The sequence below is a fragment of the Mus pahari genome, chromosome 8 (genome assembly GCF_900095145.1).
Source record: "Mus pahari chromosome 8, PAHARI_EIJ_v1.1, whole genome shotgun sequence".
In the NCBI taxonomy this organism is placed as follows: domain Eukaryota; kingdom Metazoa; phylum Chordata; class Mammalia; order Rodentia; family Muridae; genus Mus; species Mus pahari.
Window position 1 is genome coordinate 69,402,128 of NC_034597.1, and position 20,821 is coordinate 69,422,948.

At 40.8% G+C, this 20,821-nt stretch overlaps 1 protein-coding gene across 2 annotated transcripts in view; it reads left to right on the forward strand.

The window, feature by feature from the left end:
* The window catches only part of Vwa8 (von Willebrand factor A domain containing 8), a 322,019-nt gene that overhangs the window by 138,449 nt on the left and 162,749 nt on the right, over positions 1-20,821 (forward strand). For both annotated transcript variants that reach the window (XM_029541466.1, XM_021203139.2), the window contains exons 17-19: positions 4,110-4,225; positions 14,954-15,060; positions 17,581-17,687. In XM_029541466.1, the coding sequence (XP_029397326.1) occupies positions 4,110-4,225; positions 14,954-15,060; positions 17,581-17,687 (330 nt within the window). The remainder of the gene's footprint in view (positions 1-4,109; positions 4,226-14,953; positions 15,061-17,580; positions 17,688-20,821) is intronic.

Sequence of the window (20,821 nt, forward strand, 5' to 3'; positions counted from 1 at the left end):
AGGGGAGGGGAGGGGAGGGGAGGGGAGAGAGATTGATTTCTGTAATTAGGATGAGGTTTCCGCTAGTCTATGGATATAAGAATATTTAGAAGCCAGGTTGACACTATGTCCTCCTAACAAAACAGTAGTAGTAGGGACTGTGAACTTCACAGCCTGAGTTCTGGCCTACGATCCAATACCAGGTCTCAGTTCCCCTGTCGAACAGTTCCCCTGTGTTAAGTCCAGTTACAACACAGCTGGCTATCCCACAATAGTCATGCCCCTGCTGCATCACTGGGCGTGTCTTGCAGGCTGTGCACCAAAGCTTTCAGGGGTCACAGCCAGGAGGGACTGTTGATGGCTCTTCTTCCCACTCAGTGTTCAGAGCACCCTCTGGCATATGAAATGGAGCTAGCAGGCAGTCTTCCCTGCTCTTGGGCATTCGAACTAGTGCCAGGCGTGAAGCATCTACCTCCGTGTTTTCCTCTCCTTGGTGGCTTTAGGACGTTAGATTTGCTAAGATGTCATGTTCCCAGTCATTCTTTTCCAAGTCAATGTGAGTCAGAGGCATTTTCCTTGTCATTTTATTTGTGTCTTCCCCTCTTGCCTCAAGACTCCAGTAGGGCTTATGATCTTAGGCGTGATAGACATGCTTTAGGTGCATTCTGTTATCTGTTTGCCCCTTGGGTTTCATTTGTTTCCTTCTCTGTGTATCTGTAGAATCAGGATCTTTGCTTGCAGAACAGTAGGTATTTAGCAGGTATCTGATAGAACAATGAATAGATGAATCTTCTATCTTGTCCATGGAGCGATCTTTCTCAGTGAATTTCCAGACTTCTTGTAAACAGTGAATACTCTGTTTGAGGGATCCATTGCCTTTGTCCGTAGATGGAGAACATGCTTACCATGCTGCTGGTTCTGTGACTCCGCTGCCTTGCCAGCCTCACTTACTCAGCCTCTGCTTAAGCCTCTGGGCTCAGCTCACGCTTAGCTTGGCGCTGTCTTTAGCCTTAGCACACATTAAAATGCCTCTTCTTTAGAAATGCCTAGAATGTGTGTTCTCTCCGTTGGCTTGTTCCTCAGGACCCCATTCTGCCAGGTCGCTATCTCTGTCCCCTAAGCAGAAGCTACACGTACCTCCCAGTCTGCTTTCGTGACACTAGAAATACTCACGGTACTGACCCATCACAGTTGCTTGGGTTTATTTTTAGCTCTCCAGTTAGTACTTGAACTCTCTAAGTCTGGGCTTGTTCCGTCTTCCACTCTGACTTTCTAACTGGACCCTGACAGATAATAGATACTTAAATCCTTGAGCAATGAGTGGAGAATTAATTAACAGTTTATTAAGAGATCATCTCTAGGCTTCTTTCCTGGCAGGGCTTATATACATATACATATACATAATTCTTTAAGATGAAGAAAAGAAACATTATTTTTGTTCATGTCTCATGAGATCTTTTGTATTTTAAGCAGTTGAAGGTACTCATAATTGCGCTAATATGAAAAACCCGTTGAGTGTGCCTTTAACTTGCATAACCATGGTAACCAAGGAATGTACTTCACATCCTCACCTTCCTTTCTGCAAGATAAAATTGCTGTTAGAAATTTAATATTACAATGCTAAATACACTAGGACTTTTAAAATTAAAGTCTATTCTGAATTTTTAACTGACTGTCTGAAAGCAGGAGTTACTAAGTCCTTTATTCAACACAAAAATGGCTTACATTATACTTAGCTCCGGTGTTTTAAACAGTAGATGCTATTGTAAAGAATTTGGTGCTGTTCAGTGAAGGAACTGCTCTTCAAACTGTATGAAACCTTCAGGGTTTGCTGGGATGAGATACAAAGCCCATGTGATATTAGCGTACAAGACTGGGATGTTGGGTCTTAGGAAGTTATATTAGTTAATTATTAAACTGTTGGACGAGTCATGTTGGGGTGCATTTCTCAGACCTTGTGTGGTTAAAATAGGAACTTTTCACAGTCTAAGATATTAAGACTGGGAATTCCTTAATTCTCTGTTTTCCTGCACTGGAGTAAGCACTTATTCACAGCTCTGCCTTCTTCCTTGTAGGCCACTTAGCAGGTATTCAGGTCATTTGCTGCCACCTTTTTTTCTATCTTGGTGTCATAACCTTACTATAAGACTTTGTCTTCTTGAGCAAAGACCAATGAAGCAGTATCTACTTCTGGTCTCATTGTCTCTGCTCTTTTGTCTACACTATTGCCAATCAAGTTAGGCCTCAGTCCTGCTTGTAAGAGCACCCATCCCACAGCTTTGAGGCCAGAGCCTTTTCTGTAGTCATTGGTGCTTCAAGCAGTTGGAGAGCGGGCCTTCTAGAAGCATGGCTGGCAGCTCATGTATCTTCCTTTTGCTTTCATGCCCTTGTCCATTTCTCCTGCTCATGTGGCTGCTTTAAGCCACATTTGTCAGTGTTTTGCTTTGTTTTGGCTTATTTTAGCATTAAATTGCATGTCACTTTTAATTAAAATTTATTTATATTTAAACATTCTCTATGTCAAGAATGCACATTGATTGAGAACAAGGGTTCACCAAGTCATTTCCGTGTAAATGAGTTCTTTGAAACTTGTCTAACAGGGGAAAAGTGTTGATGCTGTAGCTGTTGGTCATATTCCTGATCGGGTCCTGAAAGGCTGTGTGACTCATATCATAGCCGAAGCACAGCACCGGTGGCGGCAGAGCCACACCTCCTGGAGCTGAGGGTGGGGATGTTGATGCTCCTGGTGCGGGTTTCACGGAGGTCCCCTCACCCAGACTCATCTTAGGCATATTCCCTTGTCCTCTCTGAACCCCGTGTTACTTCCTCTGTTTCATCTTGCTGCTAAGATGCTCAGGGTCACTCTGCCGCCCTCTTCCCTCTTTGTAACAGTTCACTCAGCCTTAGTGACCTCTCAGAGGTCACATAGCTTCAGAAGAGCTTTATTACACTGCCTTAACCTAAACCATGCTGTTGATCTGAGTTGTTAACTAGGTCAGTAATAATTTGATTCATTGCAATTGTGTGGATCTTTGTGAGTGTGTATGGCTACTTTCATTGTAAGGAGGCCATCTGGCTCATCTGTCACTTTTTAAGCATTCCTATCATCTCTGTCATTGTTTTTTGTGTGGTAATCTCTGTCAGGTGTCGAGTACCCCATTGTCTCTGTCATTTGTGGGGCACCCCCCATCCTCTCTATCACTTGTTGAGAACCTGTATGTCATGTCTATTATTTTGGAAATAGCCCTACTTTTCTGGCCTGTGCTAAGTGCTATAGAATCATTTTAGAATTTAATCCTCAGAGCAGTTTCATAGAGGAAGGTACTGTTAGTGTCATCTTGAAGATGCAGGAACAGACTGGAGAATTGTGTCCTTAGTGATGTGTCCAACATCGCATGGCTAGTAAGAACCCAACTTGTCTAACTTTAAAGTCAACGAGCATTAAAGCTTTACTGTGCTGCCTGCCAAGAGAATCTAAAGCACTGGTCAGCAGATATTCTGACTTTCCTGGAGCCTTGGCTCTGTGTTAGCAACTGTATTACTGTATTACTGAAATTAGCAACTGCATTAGTGCATTACTGAAATTTGGGGCAAGTGTAGGAAACAATAAAGGAACTTATTCCAACAGTATTAAGGAAAGGGTTCCAGTAGCAATCTGCCACTGAGGTGGTAAACTGGTTGACATCCTTGTGGTCAGCGACCTAAACTGCCCACAATTCCTTTTTTGTATTTCAGAGACCACAGATTTCCTTAGAGGTCTGAGTTCAGAGTATCTTAACAAGTCAGCTGTGTGAAGAAGAAAAGCGAGAATAGTCAATTGTACGTAAGGGTTTTGTGAGGCAGGTGTGACCTGCATTTAGAACAGCCTTCTCTCCTCTACTCCCTCCCCCACCAAGAGACCTCAGTTAAATTTAATTGATAAATGCTTTCTATAGATTAGTAAAACTATCCTGGAGACTATTTTAAGTATAAAATGGATTCTGTTCATTTTTATTCATAACTCATTCCTCGCACATATTTAAATTTGTCCTTGTCCCTCAGGAATAGTGAATTATATGGTGACATCTATCTGCAGGGGCATTAACAAGTTGAAGTGGAACTCTTAGCAGGCTGTCTTTGCCTTCTCATAGGCACAGTCCTTGGCAGCCTCACTTTCCACCCGTCAGCTCTTACGGATTTCTCGCCGGCTCTCGAAGTATCCCAGCGAAAACCTTCATGATGCCATTACCAAAGCCTGTCTTTCCAGGTAATTCTGTTCCCCTGTTGCCAGAGTTCAAATCCCTGACCCTTGGCTAGAGTGGTACCATAAGCTAGATTGACTGTCCCTGTTCACAGTCTGTAAGAAGTATTACATTAACCACATAGCTGGCTCAGCCTTGCTCTCAGTTGTTAGAACATACTTTGTAGTTATTCAGGAATAAAAGCAATTTTAAGGTTGGTTTAGTGGTAGAGAATGCCCTGAGTTCAATCAGTAGTGCCAGAACATAAAATAAGAACAGAGTAAATACATTTCCCAAGTGTTTCATGGATGAGAAAACTGTTCTAGTCACTTAGTTGGGTCGCATGGGAGTAAACAGTGTGCTTGTGATCTGTGTGGTTGTCCACGGGTCTTCTGAGCAAAGTTTCCTAAGCATTAGGATTGCCACTTCTCAAATTGGGTCTGCAACTTGTCTTAATAGTACTGATCCTGTAGCTACATTTTATAAAACTAACATCTTTTCGTGTATACTAAAAGTTCATATATCAGTTTGGAAGTGATTATAATCTACATCACTTGCAGAATTTTCTTACAAAATCATGTTTGTATGAAATTATTTTAAAAGATTAATAAGGGATGGAGAGATAGCTCAGTGGTTAGGAACACTCAATGTCCTTACAGAAGACCTGCATTCAGTTTCCAGCATCCAAATGACAGCTCCCAGCTGTCTGTAACTCCAGTCCCAAGGGGTCTAGTGTTCTCTTCTGGGTTCCATGGGCACCAGATACACATGTGGCACACAGACAAGAACTCCATACACAGTAAATAAATAATTTTAAAGAGAATATGTTCTCTAAAAATAAATTCAAAGATCAACAAGAAAAGATTAATAACAGTTCCCAGTAGGCAAAGTTTTTCTTAGATTATTTTATATATTTTAATATTTTAGACTATTATTTTTAATGATATTAGTTATACTTGTTGTCTACTCCTTGACAAGAGGAATTAAAGGAGAAGTGTTTGGCTTAGGGAACTTTGCAGTTGTCCTTTGTGGAACTTTTCTTGTAAATGCCTTGTGCTATGGCTTCAATTCTCTCTCCCTGTGGTGCATCCAACTGAGCTCAGACTGCCTGCAGCGGAATTTCTTAAATAGCCCATAGTTGTAAGAGATATTATGCTTGTGTTTTAAACAGAATAATATAAGACTTCTAAACAAATTTCAAAGCAAAGAAGTCTCAGCTGCATATTTTTAAGTCATAAGCTGCAGAGACAGCATAGTCTGTTTGGGGCAGGACCTAAGAGCAGAGATGCAGATCCTCAGGGCTAAGCAAAGTAGGCAATTTAGAAGACTAGGGAAAATAATCACTGCAACCTGTACGATTCTTTGTTTAAGAAAGTAACAGTGTATCAAGAAATAAGAACTAATCAAAGAAATGAAGAAGGATCAGCCAGGAGAGTAAATACAAAGCCTCTGCAAGTAGTGAGAATGTGGAAAGACAAGGCGAGAATAACGCAGATGTTCGACTATTGAGTAGATGATTTTTAAAAATTATTTTATTAGATATTTACTTCATTTACATTTCAAATGCTATTCCAAATGTCCCCTATACCCTCCCCCCACTCTGCTCACCTGCCCACTTACTCCCACTTCTTGGTCCTGGTGTTCCCCTCTATGGGGCATATAAAGTTTGCAAGACCAAGAGCCATCTCTTCCCAACGAAGGCTGAGAAGGTCATCTTCTGCTATATATGCAGCTAGAGACANGAGCTCTGGGGGTACTGATTAGTTCATATTGTTGTTTCACCTATAGGGTTGCAGACCCCTTNAGTTCCTTGGGTAATTTCTCTAGCTCCTCCATTGGGGTCTCTTGTGTTCTATCCTAAAGATGACTGTGGGCATCCACTTCTATATTTGCCAGGCACTGGCATAACCTCACAAGAGATAGCTATATCAGTGTCCTTTCAGCAAGTTCTTGCTGGCATATGCAATAGTGTCTGCATTTGGTGGCTGATTATGGGATGGACCACCGGCTGGGGCAGTCTCTGGGTTGTCCATCCTTGCGTCTTAGCTCCAAACTTTGTCTCTGCAATGAAAGAAGTTTCGTGGGTATTTTATTCCCTATTTGGGGGAAGAATGAAGTATCCACGTGTTGGTCTTCTTCTTGATTTTCTTGTGTTTTGGAGATTGTATCTTGGGTATTCTAGGTTTCTGGGCTAATATCCACTTATCAGTGAGTGCATATCAAGTGAGTTCTTTTGTGATTGGGTTACCTCATTCAGGATGATATCTTCCAGATCCATCCATTTGCCTAAGAATTTCATAAATTCATTGTTTTTTTTATAGCTGAGTAGTACTCCATTGTATAAATGTACCACATTTTCTGTATCCATTCCTCTGTTGAGGGACATCTGGGTTCTTTCCAGCTTCTGACTATTATAAATAGGGCAGCTATTTGTAATACTTCACATAGTGAAGCATGTGTCCTTATTACCAGTTGGAACAGCTTCTGGGTATATACCTAGAAGAGGTATTGCTGGATCTGCCGGTAGTACTATGTCCAGTTTTCTAAGGAACCACCAAACTGATTTCCAGAGCGGTTGTACAAGCTTGCAATCCCACCAGCAATGGAGGAGTATTCCTCTTTCTCCATAACCTTGCTAGTATCTGCTGTCCCCTGAATTTTTGATCTTCACCATTCTGACTGGTGTGAGGTGAAATCTCAGGGTTGTTTTGATTTGCATTTCCCTGATGATTAAGGATGTTGAACATTTTTTCAAGCAAATGGTCTGAAGAAACAAGCTGGAGTAGCCATTCTAATATCAAATAAAATTGACTTCCAACCCAAGTTTATCAAAAAAAGACAAGGAGGGGCACTTCATACTCATCAAGAGTAAAATCTACCAAGATGAACTCTCAATTCTAAATATCTATGCTCCAAATGCAAGGGCAGCCACATTTATTAAAGAAACTTTAGTAAAACTCGAAGCACACATTGCACCTCACACAATAATAGTGGGAGACTTCAACACCCCACTCTTACCAGTGGACAGATCCTGGAAACAGAAACTAAACAGAGACACATGGACACTAACAGAAGTTATGAAACAAATGTATTTAACAGATATATACAGAACATTTCATCCTAAAACAAAAGGATATGCCTTCTTCTCAGCACCTCATGGTACCTCCTCCAAAATTGACTATATAATTGGTCACAAAACAGGCCTTGACAGATACAAAAATATTGAAATTATCCCATACATCCTATCAGATCACCACGGACTNAGGCTGATCTTCAATAACAGCATAAATAATAGAAAGCCAACATTCACNTGGAAACNGAACAACACTCTACTCAANGATACCTTGGTCAAGGAAGAAATAAAGAAAGAAATTAAAGACTTTTTAGAGTTTAATGAAAATGAAGCCACAACATACCCAAACTTATGGGACACAATGAAAACAGTCCTAAGAGGAAAACTCATAGCTCTGAGTGCTGCCAAAAAGAAACTAGAGAGAGCATACACTAGCAGTCTGACAGCACACCTAGACGCTCTAGAACAAAAGGAAGCAAATTCACCCAAGAGGAGTAGACGGAGTAGATGATTTAGATGGGAGGCATTTGGGACAGGACTTGGCAGTAACACAGAAGAAGTAAAATGCACTGAAAGCATGGGCTGTGGAGAGTAGGGCAGCACACACTGCTGGTGTTCTCCAGCCTGGGCACAGGGAAGCAGAGCATTGTGGGTTTATCATTGAGTAAGCAAAATGTTCTCAAATCATTTGAGATGATGGTTGCACTACTGTGAACACAATTAAAACAACTGAATCATACACTTTAGGCAAATTGTGTAGGCGGAAATTTTGCATCAGTAGATCTACTATTAAAATAAAATTAAAATTAAACCAGAATAAGAAAAGACTGATATTATAGCTGCCAAGAAGTTAGTGCTAGATTTTAATGAGCAGAATCTGAGGGTCTGGATGTGTGAGAGAGTATCTTCACCAGAGCTCCTTGCTGTAAATAGACATGTTTGTTGCCAGTTTTGACTGAAGTGGTTTTGCTCTTATAACCAGAAAATGCTGGAACTTTGTGTGGGAAAGAAAGCTTGGTATATAAAATCCAGTGCCTGTGTGACCTGGTGCAAGTATGAGGTCTGTGTTGACACTGTCTTATTAGGGTGAAAACTATAGAGTGCTATTTTAAGTTAACTCATTCATAGTTTTGAACAACTGTCAGCTTCATAGACTAGCAACCCTAAAACCCAGTATACATCAATACTGGTATTAAGCAGTCCATCTGAATATAGGGTCACAATCAAAAATTAGAAACTTGGGACTGGAGAGATGGCTTAGCAATTAACAGCACTGGCTGCTCTTACAGAGGACCTGGGTTCAATTCCCAGGACCCACATTGAGGTGGCTCCTAACCATCTGTAAATTCAGTGCCAAGGGATCCAGCAGCAGCTGGCCCCTGTGGGCGTTAGTGACATAACTGGTAAACAGACGTATAAGTGGGCAAAACACTTAAAAAATAATATTTTTAAGTTAAACTATACTTGAGAAACAAATTGTGAAGGAGATTTATCAGATCAAACATTGATAAATAGAACTCCAGGAACCCAATGTAAAATATTTGATTTCCCAGTGAATATACTTCAGATGGTGTAAATGTTAGAAAAGCCAGCAAAGGAGACCTGGAGTTGTGCATTTGAGAGAAAAAGTAAACAGAAATGTGTAACAAGAATTTTGAAATAAGATTGCTATTGGGCTAATGAATAGTAGAGACAGAGCTGTAGAAGCATTGAAGAGGGTGGGAGCTAGCACAGCAAGTTGAAGAGATGGAAAATGAATGGTTGTTAGTAAGCAAAAGATAACAGGAGAAAGACTGAGATCCACCTAATGGACCTTTTGTGTGGTTTGGAGGGATTAAACCCAAAGCCCTGTGCATACTAATCTAAACCCCTATTCAGTCTTTGAATAGAATAAGAAACAGGAATTATTCCAGCAGATTTTAACAAAGTGTGTTCTAGATCAGTAAGATGTGAGTTTATAGGTTGAAATGTGTCAGTTCCCAAATGGAGCAAATTAAGCAAATTCCCATGGTGTAACTCAGCAATAAGGACAGTCCTAAACGTTTCAAGAGGAAGTCTGCAAGAAGCAAGGGTTATACATAGAACCTGAGAACAGCCACAGTCGATTCCAGAAGCATTAGATATCTGTTCCTAAGTTTCTGTGGTATAAGTGAGAAAAAGAGATTTGATAAAAACCCAGTTCCCCAAGCTTCTGCAAAACAACCAACAGATTGGAAAAAGATCTTTACCAAGCCTACATCCAATAGAGGGCTAATATCCAATATATATATAAAGAATTCCAGAAGTTAGACTCCAGAGAGCCAAATAACCCTATTAAAAATGGGGAACAGAGCTAAACAGAGACTTCTCAACCGAGGAAACTCGAATGGTGGAGAAGCACCTAAAGAAATGTTCAACATCCTTAGTCATCAGGGAAATGCAAATCAAAATGACCCTGAGATTCCACCTCACACCAGTCAGAATGACTAAGATCAAAATACCAGGTAACAGCAGATGCTGGCAAGGATGTGGAGAAAGAGGAACACTTCTTCACTGCTGGTGGGATTGCAAGCTGGTACAACCACTCTGGAAATCAGTCTAGCAGTTCCTGAGAAAATTTGACATAGTACTATCTGAGGACCCAGCTATTCCACTCCTGGGGATATACCCAGAAGATGCTCCAACATGTAATAAGGACGCATGCTCCACTGTGTTCATAGCTGCCATATTTAGAATAGCCAGAAGCTGGAAAGAACCCAGATGTCCTCAACAGAGGAATGGATACAGAAAATGTGGTACATTTACACAATGGAATACTACTCAGCTATTAAAAACAATGACTTCATGAAATTTGCAGGCAAATGGATGGANCTNGANNATATCATCCTGAGTGAGGTAACCTACTCACAAAAGAACATACATGGTATGCACTCACTGATAAGTAGATATTAGCCCAAAAGCTCAGAATACCCAAAATACAATTCACAGACCACATGAAGCTCAAGAAGAAGGAAGACCAAAGTGTGGGTACTTCAGTCATTCTTAGAACAGGGAACAAAATACTCATGGGAGGAATTATGGAGACAAAGTGTGGAGCAGAGACTGAAGGAAAGGCCATCCAGAGACTGCCCCACCTGGGGATCCATCCCATACACAGTCACTGTTGTGGATGTCAAGAAATGATTGTTGACAGGAGCCTGATATAGCTGTCTCCTGAGAGGCTCCTCCAGAGCCTGACAAATACAGAGGTGGATGCTCACAGCCAACCATTGAACTGAGCACGGGGTCCCCAGTGGAGGAGTTAGAAGGGTGTGCAACCCCATAGGAAGAACAATATCAAGCAACCAGACCGTACCCTTCCCCAACCCCAGAGTTCCCAGGGACTAAACCACGAATCAAAGAGTACACATGGAGGGACCCATGGCTCCAGACTCATCTGTAGGATGGCTTTGTCAGGCATCAAAGGAGAAGAGGTGCTTGGACCTGTGAGGGCTTGATGCCCCAGTGTAGGGGAATGGGAGGGCGGGAGGCAGGAGTGGGTAGGTGGGGGAACACCCTCATAGAAGCAGAGGGGGGAATGGGATAGGATGTTTCTGGGGAGGGGGTCAGGAAAGGGGATAACATTTGAAATATAAGTAAAGAAAATATCCAATAAAAAATGGGAGAAAAAAACAATGCAATTTCCCAACTATAGCCAAACTCCTCTTAACCCTGGAATATTCTTAGTACATCATGGATAAAGGCAAAAGTTCTTCAACTTGATAAAGACTGCTGAATTGAAATTCACAGCAAACATTTCTCATGGTAAAATACTTGGCATATTTCCTTCAGCATTAGGAGAAAATGATTAGAGTATCTTCACTTTTATCCACTGTGTCTGCCCAGGATTACATGATCGGTCATAGTAAAAGTATTCAAGAGACAGTCATATAAATTACTAGAACAAATAGAGTCTAATGAAGTTCCTATGTTCACAGACCGATGGCATTCTTGTACTCTTGCTGACAAGAGTCAGTCAAATAAATGACATGCTATCCTTCTGTGGAGGAAAGAATCAATCTATTGATGGTTGACAGAGGAAAGCTCTCCTTATGGCTGCATAGAAGAGATTCATTGTTATAAAAGTGCCCTCCCAGCAGTCTGCATGTGCATAGTCAGAATCCCACAGTTAATAGTGAATTTGACAAGTGAGTCTCAGGTTGGCATGGGAATAGAAAGCTCCAAAAATAGCCAAGGAAAATCTGAGTTTGTGTGATCAGATAGTGTCTGTTGTATAGCTGCATTCTTCATCACCATGTTACGGCAAAGAAACTGAAACTATAGAAGCTACAGATCTGTGAAGCTTAGTGTGTGTGAACACATCATTATTAATGTAGAAATGGATAGACATGCCAACAAAGGGTTAAGACAAACACATTGTCTTATAAAAGAGGAAAATCTGGTTATGTACCCAAAGGAGTGTAAGCTACAGTGGAAACTAAAGCCTAGGAGCATGCTTGACAAAGCTGATGGTCAAGGGTGGGCTAGCACCCAGAAAACGACTAATTAGAAAGGAAAAGAACTGGGCCTGCATAGGCAAAGGATTGGCTAGGCCTATACGTGGAGAATGAGTGGTTCCAGTCCACAGTTAACACTTAGCCGGATGCTGACCTGATTACTGATCAGACCAGCGAGCATGCAAACAGTCCCAGGTACCATTCTACTCTTAAGCTTTTGGTAATAGTCTCTGAAGTTTTCTGGAACGTTAACAGATTTTAGAGTTTTTAAATGTTTACTTTTTAATCTCTTAAATAGATAATTGCGCATGATAACTAGTATTTCCAGTGTTCTCAGAGGACCACAGTAAAAGTCGGTTTTCTTAGCACCCTGGAACCCTTTGGAAATGGGTCCATCACCTGTCTTGTCCACTCATCATCTGTTGCTGTTAGCAAACCTACAGTGGGGTATTGTCCTGCCTGCCTCAGAGGAGCACAGAGGCAGGAAGGAACCAAAGATTATTGGTGCATGCAGGACAGTAGTGGCACACACCTTTAGTCCCAGCACTTGGGAGGCAGAGGCAGGCAGATTTCTGAGTTCGAGGCCAGCCTGGTCAACAGAGTGAGTTCCAGGACAGCCAGGGCTACACAGAGAAACCCTGTCTCAAAAAAACAAAACAAAACATTAATGGTGCATGAAGTGGGTTTTCCTTTCTTAATAACCTCTTTTCATATTAAAGCAATGAAAGGAACTAAATTTCATTGAGACTTTAAAGACAAAAATGAAAAGTTTCATAAAATACCCATGAAGTACTTATTAAGCAGATAAAAATCAGGAGAAGCCAGCCTCACTCTGGGCTCTGTTTCGTTTACGCTCCTCATCTGAGTTACTGTGTAGTCCTTCCCTCTTTGCTCTGCATATGACTCCAGAGTTGTAGCATACAACTACATTATTTGGTGTCTAGATACTCAAAACCCAGGGCTAGAGCAAACATTTAGAGGCTCGGGACATACTCAGTTTGAGTTCTAAATCTGCCTCTTTTATAGAAGGATGAAAGGCTACCATATATAGATTTCTAGTCCACTCTGTTATTTTCCATTACATTGACTTATGTACTTCTACATAAATTTGGAGGAAATGATCTTTTAGTAGTAAAATATTGGATAGAGTTCTAATAATCCAATCAGAAATAAAGATTAACTGTCTTGGAAAGTGAAGTAATGAAAAAAATTATTCTAGGCACCAAAAACTAAGTTACATACATTGTAAAAAAAAAATTCCAAATTATATAAAATTAATAGTATGTGTATAATATTTCTACTTTGTAAATGGTTATATAATTAATTTTAAAATAAGTCTGATACTAATCATATCCAGTGTTTAACAGTTATCATCATGAAATTTTTACTGTCTCCAGGAATAGAGACTGACCGTCTAGAGACAGCTTTGTCTTAAAATCTGATTCTGTTTTTTAAGGCTGTGATTAAAAACTTCTTTGGACTTTTCTCTTAGTTAGGTTCATTAACTGTAAGTCTACTAGATCTAAATAATTGTATTTAAAGGCCGTTGGAAAAATACTGAATTCCATTTGTAGAACTGCCTAAATACCTTGAAGCTTTGAAACCATATTAATAAATTGCACATATAACAAATAACCACAGATTACAAACTAGACTATACTATGTTAAGTCTTTTAATACCATTTGAAAATTTTCAGTTCCAATCACCAGTATAAATTAATTTCTTATACATTCTAAATATGACTCTTTGATCTCCATTGTGCTGCTAAAGCGTGTTATCTTACTCTTTCAACAAGGCGTCCCTGTGGAGCTGGTTAGCCCTGGCTATCTTTGTGCCTCAGCCGACCCACTGCCAGCACTACTGCAGTATAGGTCCTCATCTGGTCCTTTAGGCCTAGTATTAACATCTCTCTTCCCAAGTCTCCTATCTTCTCGTCTTTGGACAAGACCAGGAGTGTTCCCCTGTAGGGCCAGCCTGAGATGTGTTAGTAGACACTGCAGAGACCAGGGCTGCTGAGAATGGCAGACAAGTCAAAGCTTATGAGTGCTAAGTATCAGTCCAGGCGATCTGACAGGGGGAGTAGAAAGGCCCAGGAAGGGCCCAGTATTCCCAGACTCTGGGGCAACTATGAGAAGAATGTTGGGCATGATGCCAGGTCAAAAGCTCAAGAAACAGGACAGAAACCCCCCCATAATGGGTTTGGTAGATAAGGTGGGGGCTTGGTTTTGAACAGCGAAGCCATGATCTAAGACCTGTGATGACTTGTGAACTGGTAAGACAGAAACCTAGAGGTATGTAAACTTCCCCATGATCTTATAGGACCCAAGTGAGTCAGTAGGTAAGACACAGTGTTAGGTCTGTGGCTCAGAGTCTTATGGGGACAGGAACTCATAACCCTCCTACACCCCCCCCCAGTGTTTTACACTCTTGTTCACATGCCTTCTGGCTTATGTCAACCTTTGTACTATTAGGGGTGTGTTCTCAAGTCTGAGGGAGCATGTGCAAGGTTTAGTACTATGTAAACCTAAATGTGGATGGTGTTTTCTGCACTTGTATTTTTGGGACACTGCATTCCATGATAGTTGCTTTATACTAGCACAAAATAGGCAATCACTGACTAAGATCCTACCTGTGAGTTAACCGGGATCATAAATTCTAAACATAACTTGGTGTAGAAGAAAAACTGTTCCAAGCCACAGTGCTTACAGTGTCTTTATGGTTGAAGAGTGTCTTGTCACGCACAGATTGTTACTTTGACAATAAAATAGGTAGAAAGCAATTTCTTAATGGAAGGAAATACAAAAATGAATTATCTTTCTGTAATTTATGTTTAAAAAGTAAGGAAAGCCACATTAATCTACTTCTGCTGATTTAAATTTGTGATTGCCACCTTAGAGCAGGCTAGAATATTGCTGTTTTATTTACTTAGGAAAAATTTGATATGCCACAATATACAGTTACACAATAAACAAATAGGAAGTACACAAAATCCACTTATGAAAGCCCAAGTTTTCATCATAATCTGCAGAATGTATATAAGTGAATATTGGCATTATATATAAGCTTAGTTATTAAAGATTACAGTAACATGTGCTTGACACACAGTTTCTCCTTAATTGGTAATTAGTGAAGGACTGTGTGTTAAAAGATACTTAGAACTGAAGAAAGCATTGCGTTCATCACAGCCCTGCATCCCTATTACTAGGTTCTTACCAAGCCTTGCTCGCTCAGCACTGGAGAAGAATCTGACAGATGCTGCAATAGAAACAAAAGCTGACGACAGCCTGGAACCAGAGCTGGAGAATTACAAGTGTAAGTACTTGACTTGGCTAGTTGGTTATGTAACAGTGATCAAACACTTGGTATGAGAGCTTTCAATAAAGCTCTTGTTAAATCCATTTTGTTTTGTGTATTGTACTTAACAAGTGAATCTGTATTCCTTTCTCTAAGAAACAGTCTGGGGTCAGACATAGTGGTGCATTCTGTGAGTTCAAGGCCAGCCTGGTATACAAAGTGAGTTCAGCCAGGGTTTTTGGTTTGGTTTGGTTTGGTTTTGGTTTTTTTGTTTTTTAATTATTTTATTAGATGTTTTCTTTATTTACATTTCAAATGCTATCCTGAATGTCCCCTATACCCTCCCCCCCGCCCTGCTTCCCTACCCACCCACTCCCACTTCTTGGCCCTGGTGTTCCCCTCTATGGGGCATATAAAGTTTGCAAGACCAAGNGCTCCTCCATTGGGGGCCCTGTGTTCGATCCAATAGCTGACTGTGAGCATCTACTTCTGTGTTTGTCAGGTACCAGCATAGCCTCACAAGAGGCCACTATATCAGGGTCCCTTCAGCAGAATCTTTCTGGCATGTGCAATAGTGTCTGGGTTTGGTGGCTGATGATGGGATGGATCCCCAGGTGGAGTAGTCTCTGGATAGTCCATCCTTTCGTCTTAGCTCCAAACTTTGTCTCTAACTCCTTTTATGGGTATTTTGTTCCCTATTCTAAGGAGGAATAAAGTATCCACATATTGGTCTTCCTTCTTTTTGGTTTTCTTGTGTTTGCAAATTGTATCTTGGGTATTCTAAGTCTCTGGTCTAATATCCACTTATCAGTGAGTGCATATCTAGTGACTTCTTTTGTGATTGGGTTACCTCACTCAGGATGATATCCTCCAGTTACATCCATTTGACAGCCAGGGTTGTTATACAAGAGAAACCCCGTCTCCAAAAACAAAAGCCAAAGCCAAAGCCAAACAAATAAAAATCAGTCTGAAGCCATTTTTTAATATCACTTCTTTCAGTGGATAGCAGACAAACCCCTGCCCCCACTTTGCATGTGTGCCAAGAGTCAGTTTTATACTAACATACTAAAGGTTTTAGAAGTTTTTGTTGTAAATTAACTTGTCTAATTTTGACAAATAAATGTCTTTGCATATGTGTTTCACCATACAGACGAGAATTCTGTTTTCGTCATACATTCGCATTTTGAGGGCTGCCAAGTTTCCTTATGGAGCATGTCAGGGAGCACTTTCTAGGGTGACATAGACTAATGTAATGAGAGTCCCCTCTGGTCCCTCATTCACCCACAGAGCCACCTCTCTGCTGCGTACCCAAAAAGAGAAGCTTGAACCGGGGAAGACTGAACACTCTAAACGTTTCCTGTCCTTCAGTTAGAACACAGGGAAAATTTCTATTCTTAGTAGAAGTCCTTGTCCTTCAAAGCATGAGTGTGTGACTCTTCTCCAACGGGACTGTAATGGCTGCTTTTGTGATTAGTGTTTTAGTAACTGTGGCTGTATTGAACCAAGAATTTAGTATTAAGGAAATTGAATGAATTTTAAAGATTAATCTATAAATTTGATATTGATGGGTCTGAGCAGATGTGCACGGGCCACTCACAGAGACATAATAACCCTGGACATATGGAACCTTAACGTTATTTGATTAGAGCTGGTAACATCTGAGGGAGATTGTGTTGTCAGGGTGGTAGATGGCTCAGTCCAGGAAAGGTCAGGCCTGGCAGCATCCATCTAAGCTTCCTGCAGGGGATGAGGGACCTAAATGAGGAGATTGTTCACTTGACTGGCTTCATTCATCTTAAAAGCTACCATCTTATGGAGAATGTATTTAATTCCCTCTCCTGTTGAGAGCTCAGGCCCGCTGAACAACCTTCTCACGACGGCTTGCACTCCACATAGGTCTCTCTCCAAGTAATATGGTGATGGCAATCTATGTAGCACCGTCATAAAAAGGATGAGTCTTTATATTCAATGCCATAGTCTCCAATTCTTATCAGAATATATGGTTAATGTTCTCCTGAAATTATACTTGCCCTCATTTGTGATGGCAAAACCAGTCCTTGAGCCTACAAAGCCAATATCCTTGGCAGAATTACGCAGACAGTGTGAGACTTCTTGAAAAACAGCTAGGCTGCTTCCTCCCAGTGTGTCCTCTTTGTAGTTGAAACGTTATCAGCAAGCACTGGTTGTATGAACAAAATGACCCTGAAAGCCTCTATCTACTGAATAGCCTTGTTCTGTAAGCTGAACTCTAGTGGGTGTTGTTGGACCTTACATTGCGTGCGTTACCTCAGCAGATAGGTGTATACGTCGGTTCGTGGCCACATTCTTGCTCTTTTTCTTTGTGGACCTATATTGGGTCTACAATATAAACTGGAGAGCAACAGTGTTTTTGGTTTATTTTTTCTTTGCTTACTTTAAATCCTGAAGACCTGGAGGTTACAGAGGCCACCTTGTGTTGTGTATTGGCTAGACTAGGCTTCTCTGGATATTAGCAAGATGTTGCTGAGACTAATGCTCTGTCCTGTACAAAATGTTCAGGTGAAGTAGTCGCCGGGTCTCTGAAGATTGGCACCGTCAGTGTGCCAGTGCACAATGCCCATGAGAAGATGAAAGTGCCTGATGTCCTTTTCTACGACAATGTTCAGGTGAGACCATTGCTTTGTGATCTTGAGCTAATCACATCATAGTTGTCAATTCTGATCCAAATGACACTGATGTGTAATTGTAGTCATTATTTCCTAAATTGAGTTCAGGTAAGGTATGAAGTGCTGAAATATTTTTAATTACAGCGATATAAGACTTAAAATTCCTTCCAATGGTCAAAATTAGAGGAGTTACTGCTATGGGTTTAAATATATGCGTGCTATGTGCACACATGTGTATGACTGTGCTTGAGGCTAGAAAAGCATTTTATTGAATAAAAACCAACAGACCTATTGGTTATCGCTTTGGTGTCTAGTTAAGTCCTTTCTGTAGCTCACAGGAGGTAAGCATCCTATACATCCTGTCTTCCTCTTTCTTCCTTGCTGCATATTCCAAGGCTTCTCCTTTGCTTTCCTTATTTCTTTGGAGAGTGGACTGTGGCAGAGATTTTGCCTTCAAACCTTACCAGTAACTATGGACTGTTTCGGAAGACACAGAAATAAGTTTGAACTTAGAAAGCTTTATTATTATAAGATTAATTTCTGTAAGACTTGGTTCTACTAAGTATTTCTGAAGCTGTTTTCTATTTCTCCCACTTGTATATTTCTTTTATCATAAAAGCTTGCTTATTTTTTGTAATTCTTATTTTCTAACCTGCATGCAGATAATGACATTTACAAATTATGTTAGCACTTGTCTTTTTAACTTTTTTAAGGAATAAGTATCATAATTTATGCCTCTAAGTAAGATAAATAGTATAAAGATATCTAGGCAAGTTTTTTCTTTCTTAATAAAATAGTTCTATTTAAACATTTATATATCAAAACTATACTTTTTATTTCATTCTACAATCAGTTAACTGATGTTTTTCCTTTCAGACCACTGAATCATCGTATATCAAAGGGGTAGAAAATGAAGTTATATAGCTAGAAGGAAAGTACTCCTATCTGTGGTATAAAAACAAAACCCTGATTGAAAGAAACAATAATATTTCTAAGCACTCTGTTCAAATTTCACATTGTATCCACATAGCAGAAATGAGAAAAAGAAAAGAATGTGAAATTGTTACAAGTAACAAAGAAAAAAAACTCCAAAATAGTTAAGGTTGCAAAGGCTTCATGACCTAGAACGGATGTAGAAGAGCAGTTTAGTGGGAAGGAAGACCGTTGTGTCCCTGTCCTTGAACAGTGTCTGTTGCTATGCTATTGGTGACACAGACATTGAGGACTGCAGGTCCTCAGTGAACTTTCCACGCACGCCTCGAGGGGCTTTGTGTAACCCTCCAACTGTTCCTCCTCCGGCAGAGCATAACAAATGAGCCGTTAGAAAGGATTTAGTAGCTGCAGTTCTGGCTTCCTTAGGTTTGCTTCTGCAGTAGGCATCACCCCTTCACTTTTGCTGCATGTTGTCTTAGAAACAGGAATCCCCAATGTCACAGAGGGCATATCCAGTCCATCTTTTCTGTGATGTCCTGTTGTCCTCTTACCACAGAGCACTGAATGATCTTTAAAATGTTTTTCCCCTGGTCTTTCCTTCATCTCCTGTCTCCATTGAATAGCAAAGTTTCTAACACATGGTAAATAAGTATTGAAGAAATTAAAAGGGATTAATAAGGTTTTGAACATCTATTCTAAGGAGTATTGTTTCATTAAGTCCTTTATTGTGGAATATGACCCTTGGAGCAGTAACTAAGAGAACTTGTAGAATAACAAGATTAGTAGCTTTTTAATAAACCTAAGGAGCTTTAGACCTGAAAAATTAAACATGAGTCAGGCTTGGCCATAGGGTACCCTTGGCGTCAGGATACAAAGATTAAAATGTTCGCACACACGCAGATGCACCTCCAAGACTCATAAAGTCATAAATTGCTTTTGATGTAGAGGAAAATATAGGCCAGTAAGTACATATGGTTACTACAGAGTGTGATGAAGGTATATGCAGGTTCCTATGGTAACACCAATGAGGTGATTGATGGTCACTGACTGAAAAAAAGCTCAGAAAACTGGCTTACAGAGCAAAGATGGAAACTTACTCAGTCTGAGATGGGTATCTGCAGAGCCTTGGTTATGTATGAGAGACCATGTCTTAGAAAGATGCATACCCTTGAACTCAGTCCACTGAGCTTTGGTTTCCAGTGGTGTTGAGTAATGTGGCTGATGCATGAGGAAGGACGGCATTGTCCAGGCTTCACTAAGGAAGGAATTAAGATCCTTGTCGAGGAAACCCAGTGACAGAGTTTAAGCACATTTGTACTTTCAATAACTTTCTCTTCACCTTCCGGTGTTGTCCAAGAGTCAGAAATCAGACAGACAGTGGAGCAGGCTTACTGAAACAGTCCAGGTCACAGTCAAGGAGGACCCAAATGATCTGAGGCAGTGGGAGTGGAGACCTTACAGGGCTCCTTAGGTGGTACCCACGGGGACTTTGTTTTGGACTCTCTCAGCAAGCACATCGTCTGGTGGATAGAGAGGGAACAGAACTCATTCCTGATGGTGCCCACACTGGAAGGAGGAGATGGGGGGTTTGTGTGGCAGAGGTAAAAGCAGAGATTGGTCCCACACAGGAACAGGAGAAAGTGCTATTCCCAAAGCACTGAGAGTCATGTCAGGAACTTTGAAAAATGAGTGGCAAGTCTCTGAACAAAGAAGCAGCCACAGCTCTAGTGTGGAGAACACATTTGCCCTGAGAGAAATGGGAGTTTCAGAAGCTAAATTGGCCAGCGAAATCTAGGCCAGAGATTATAAACCCCTGAATCCCAGCTGTGGCAACAGAAAAGAGTGTACTGTGTGTGTCTTAGTTTAACTAAGACTTGGTTTAAAGCTTGGTTTTAACGAGATCCCATTAAGAGAGGAGCAAGATGGGCAGAGTGGCCATGGTGGTGTCAGTGCCATCAAGAGAAAGAAAGGGATCCTGTAGTGAGCTGGGAAGAGGACGAGGGCTGAAGATGAGGACTCGAGAAGGGGGCAGGGTTAGGCTGCCTTTGATAGACTGGGGAATAGCAGTCATCACTAGAAAGCCTGCAGACACCGATCTCGTGGTACAATCCCTTACAGCTGAAAACACTGGCATTGTTTTGTTTTTGTATGTTGTGAGTTCATGTATATCTGTGGTCACACACATGGGGGAGAAAGAGCAA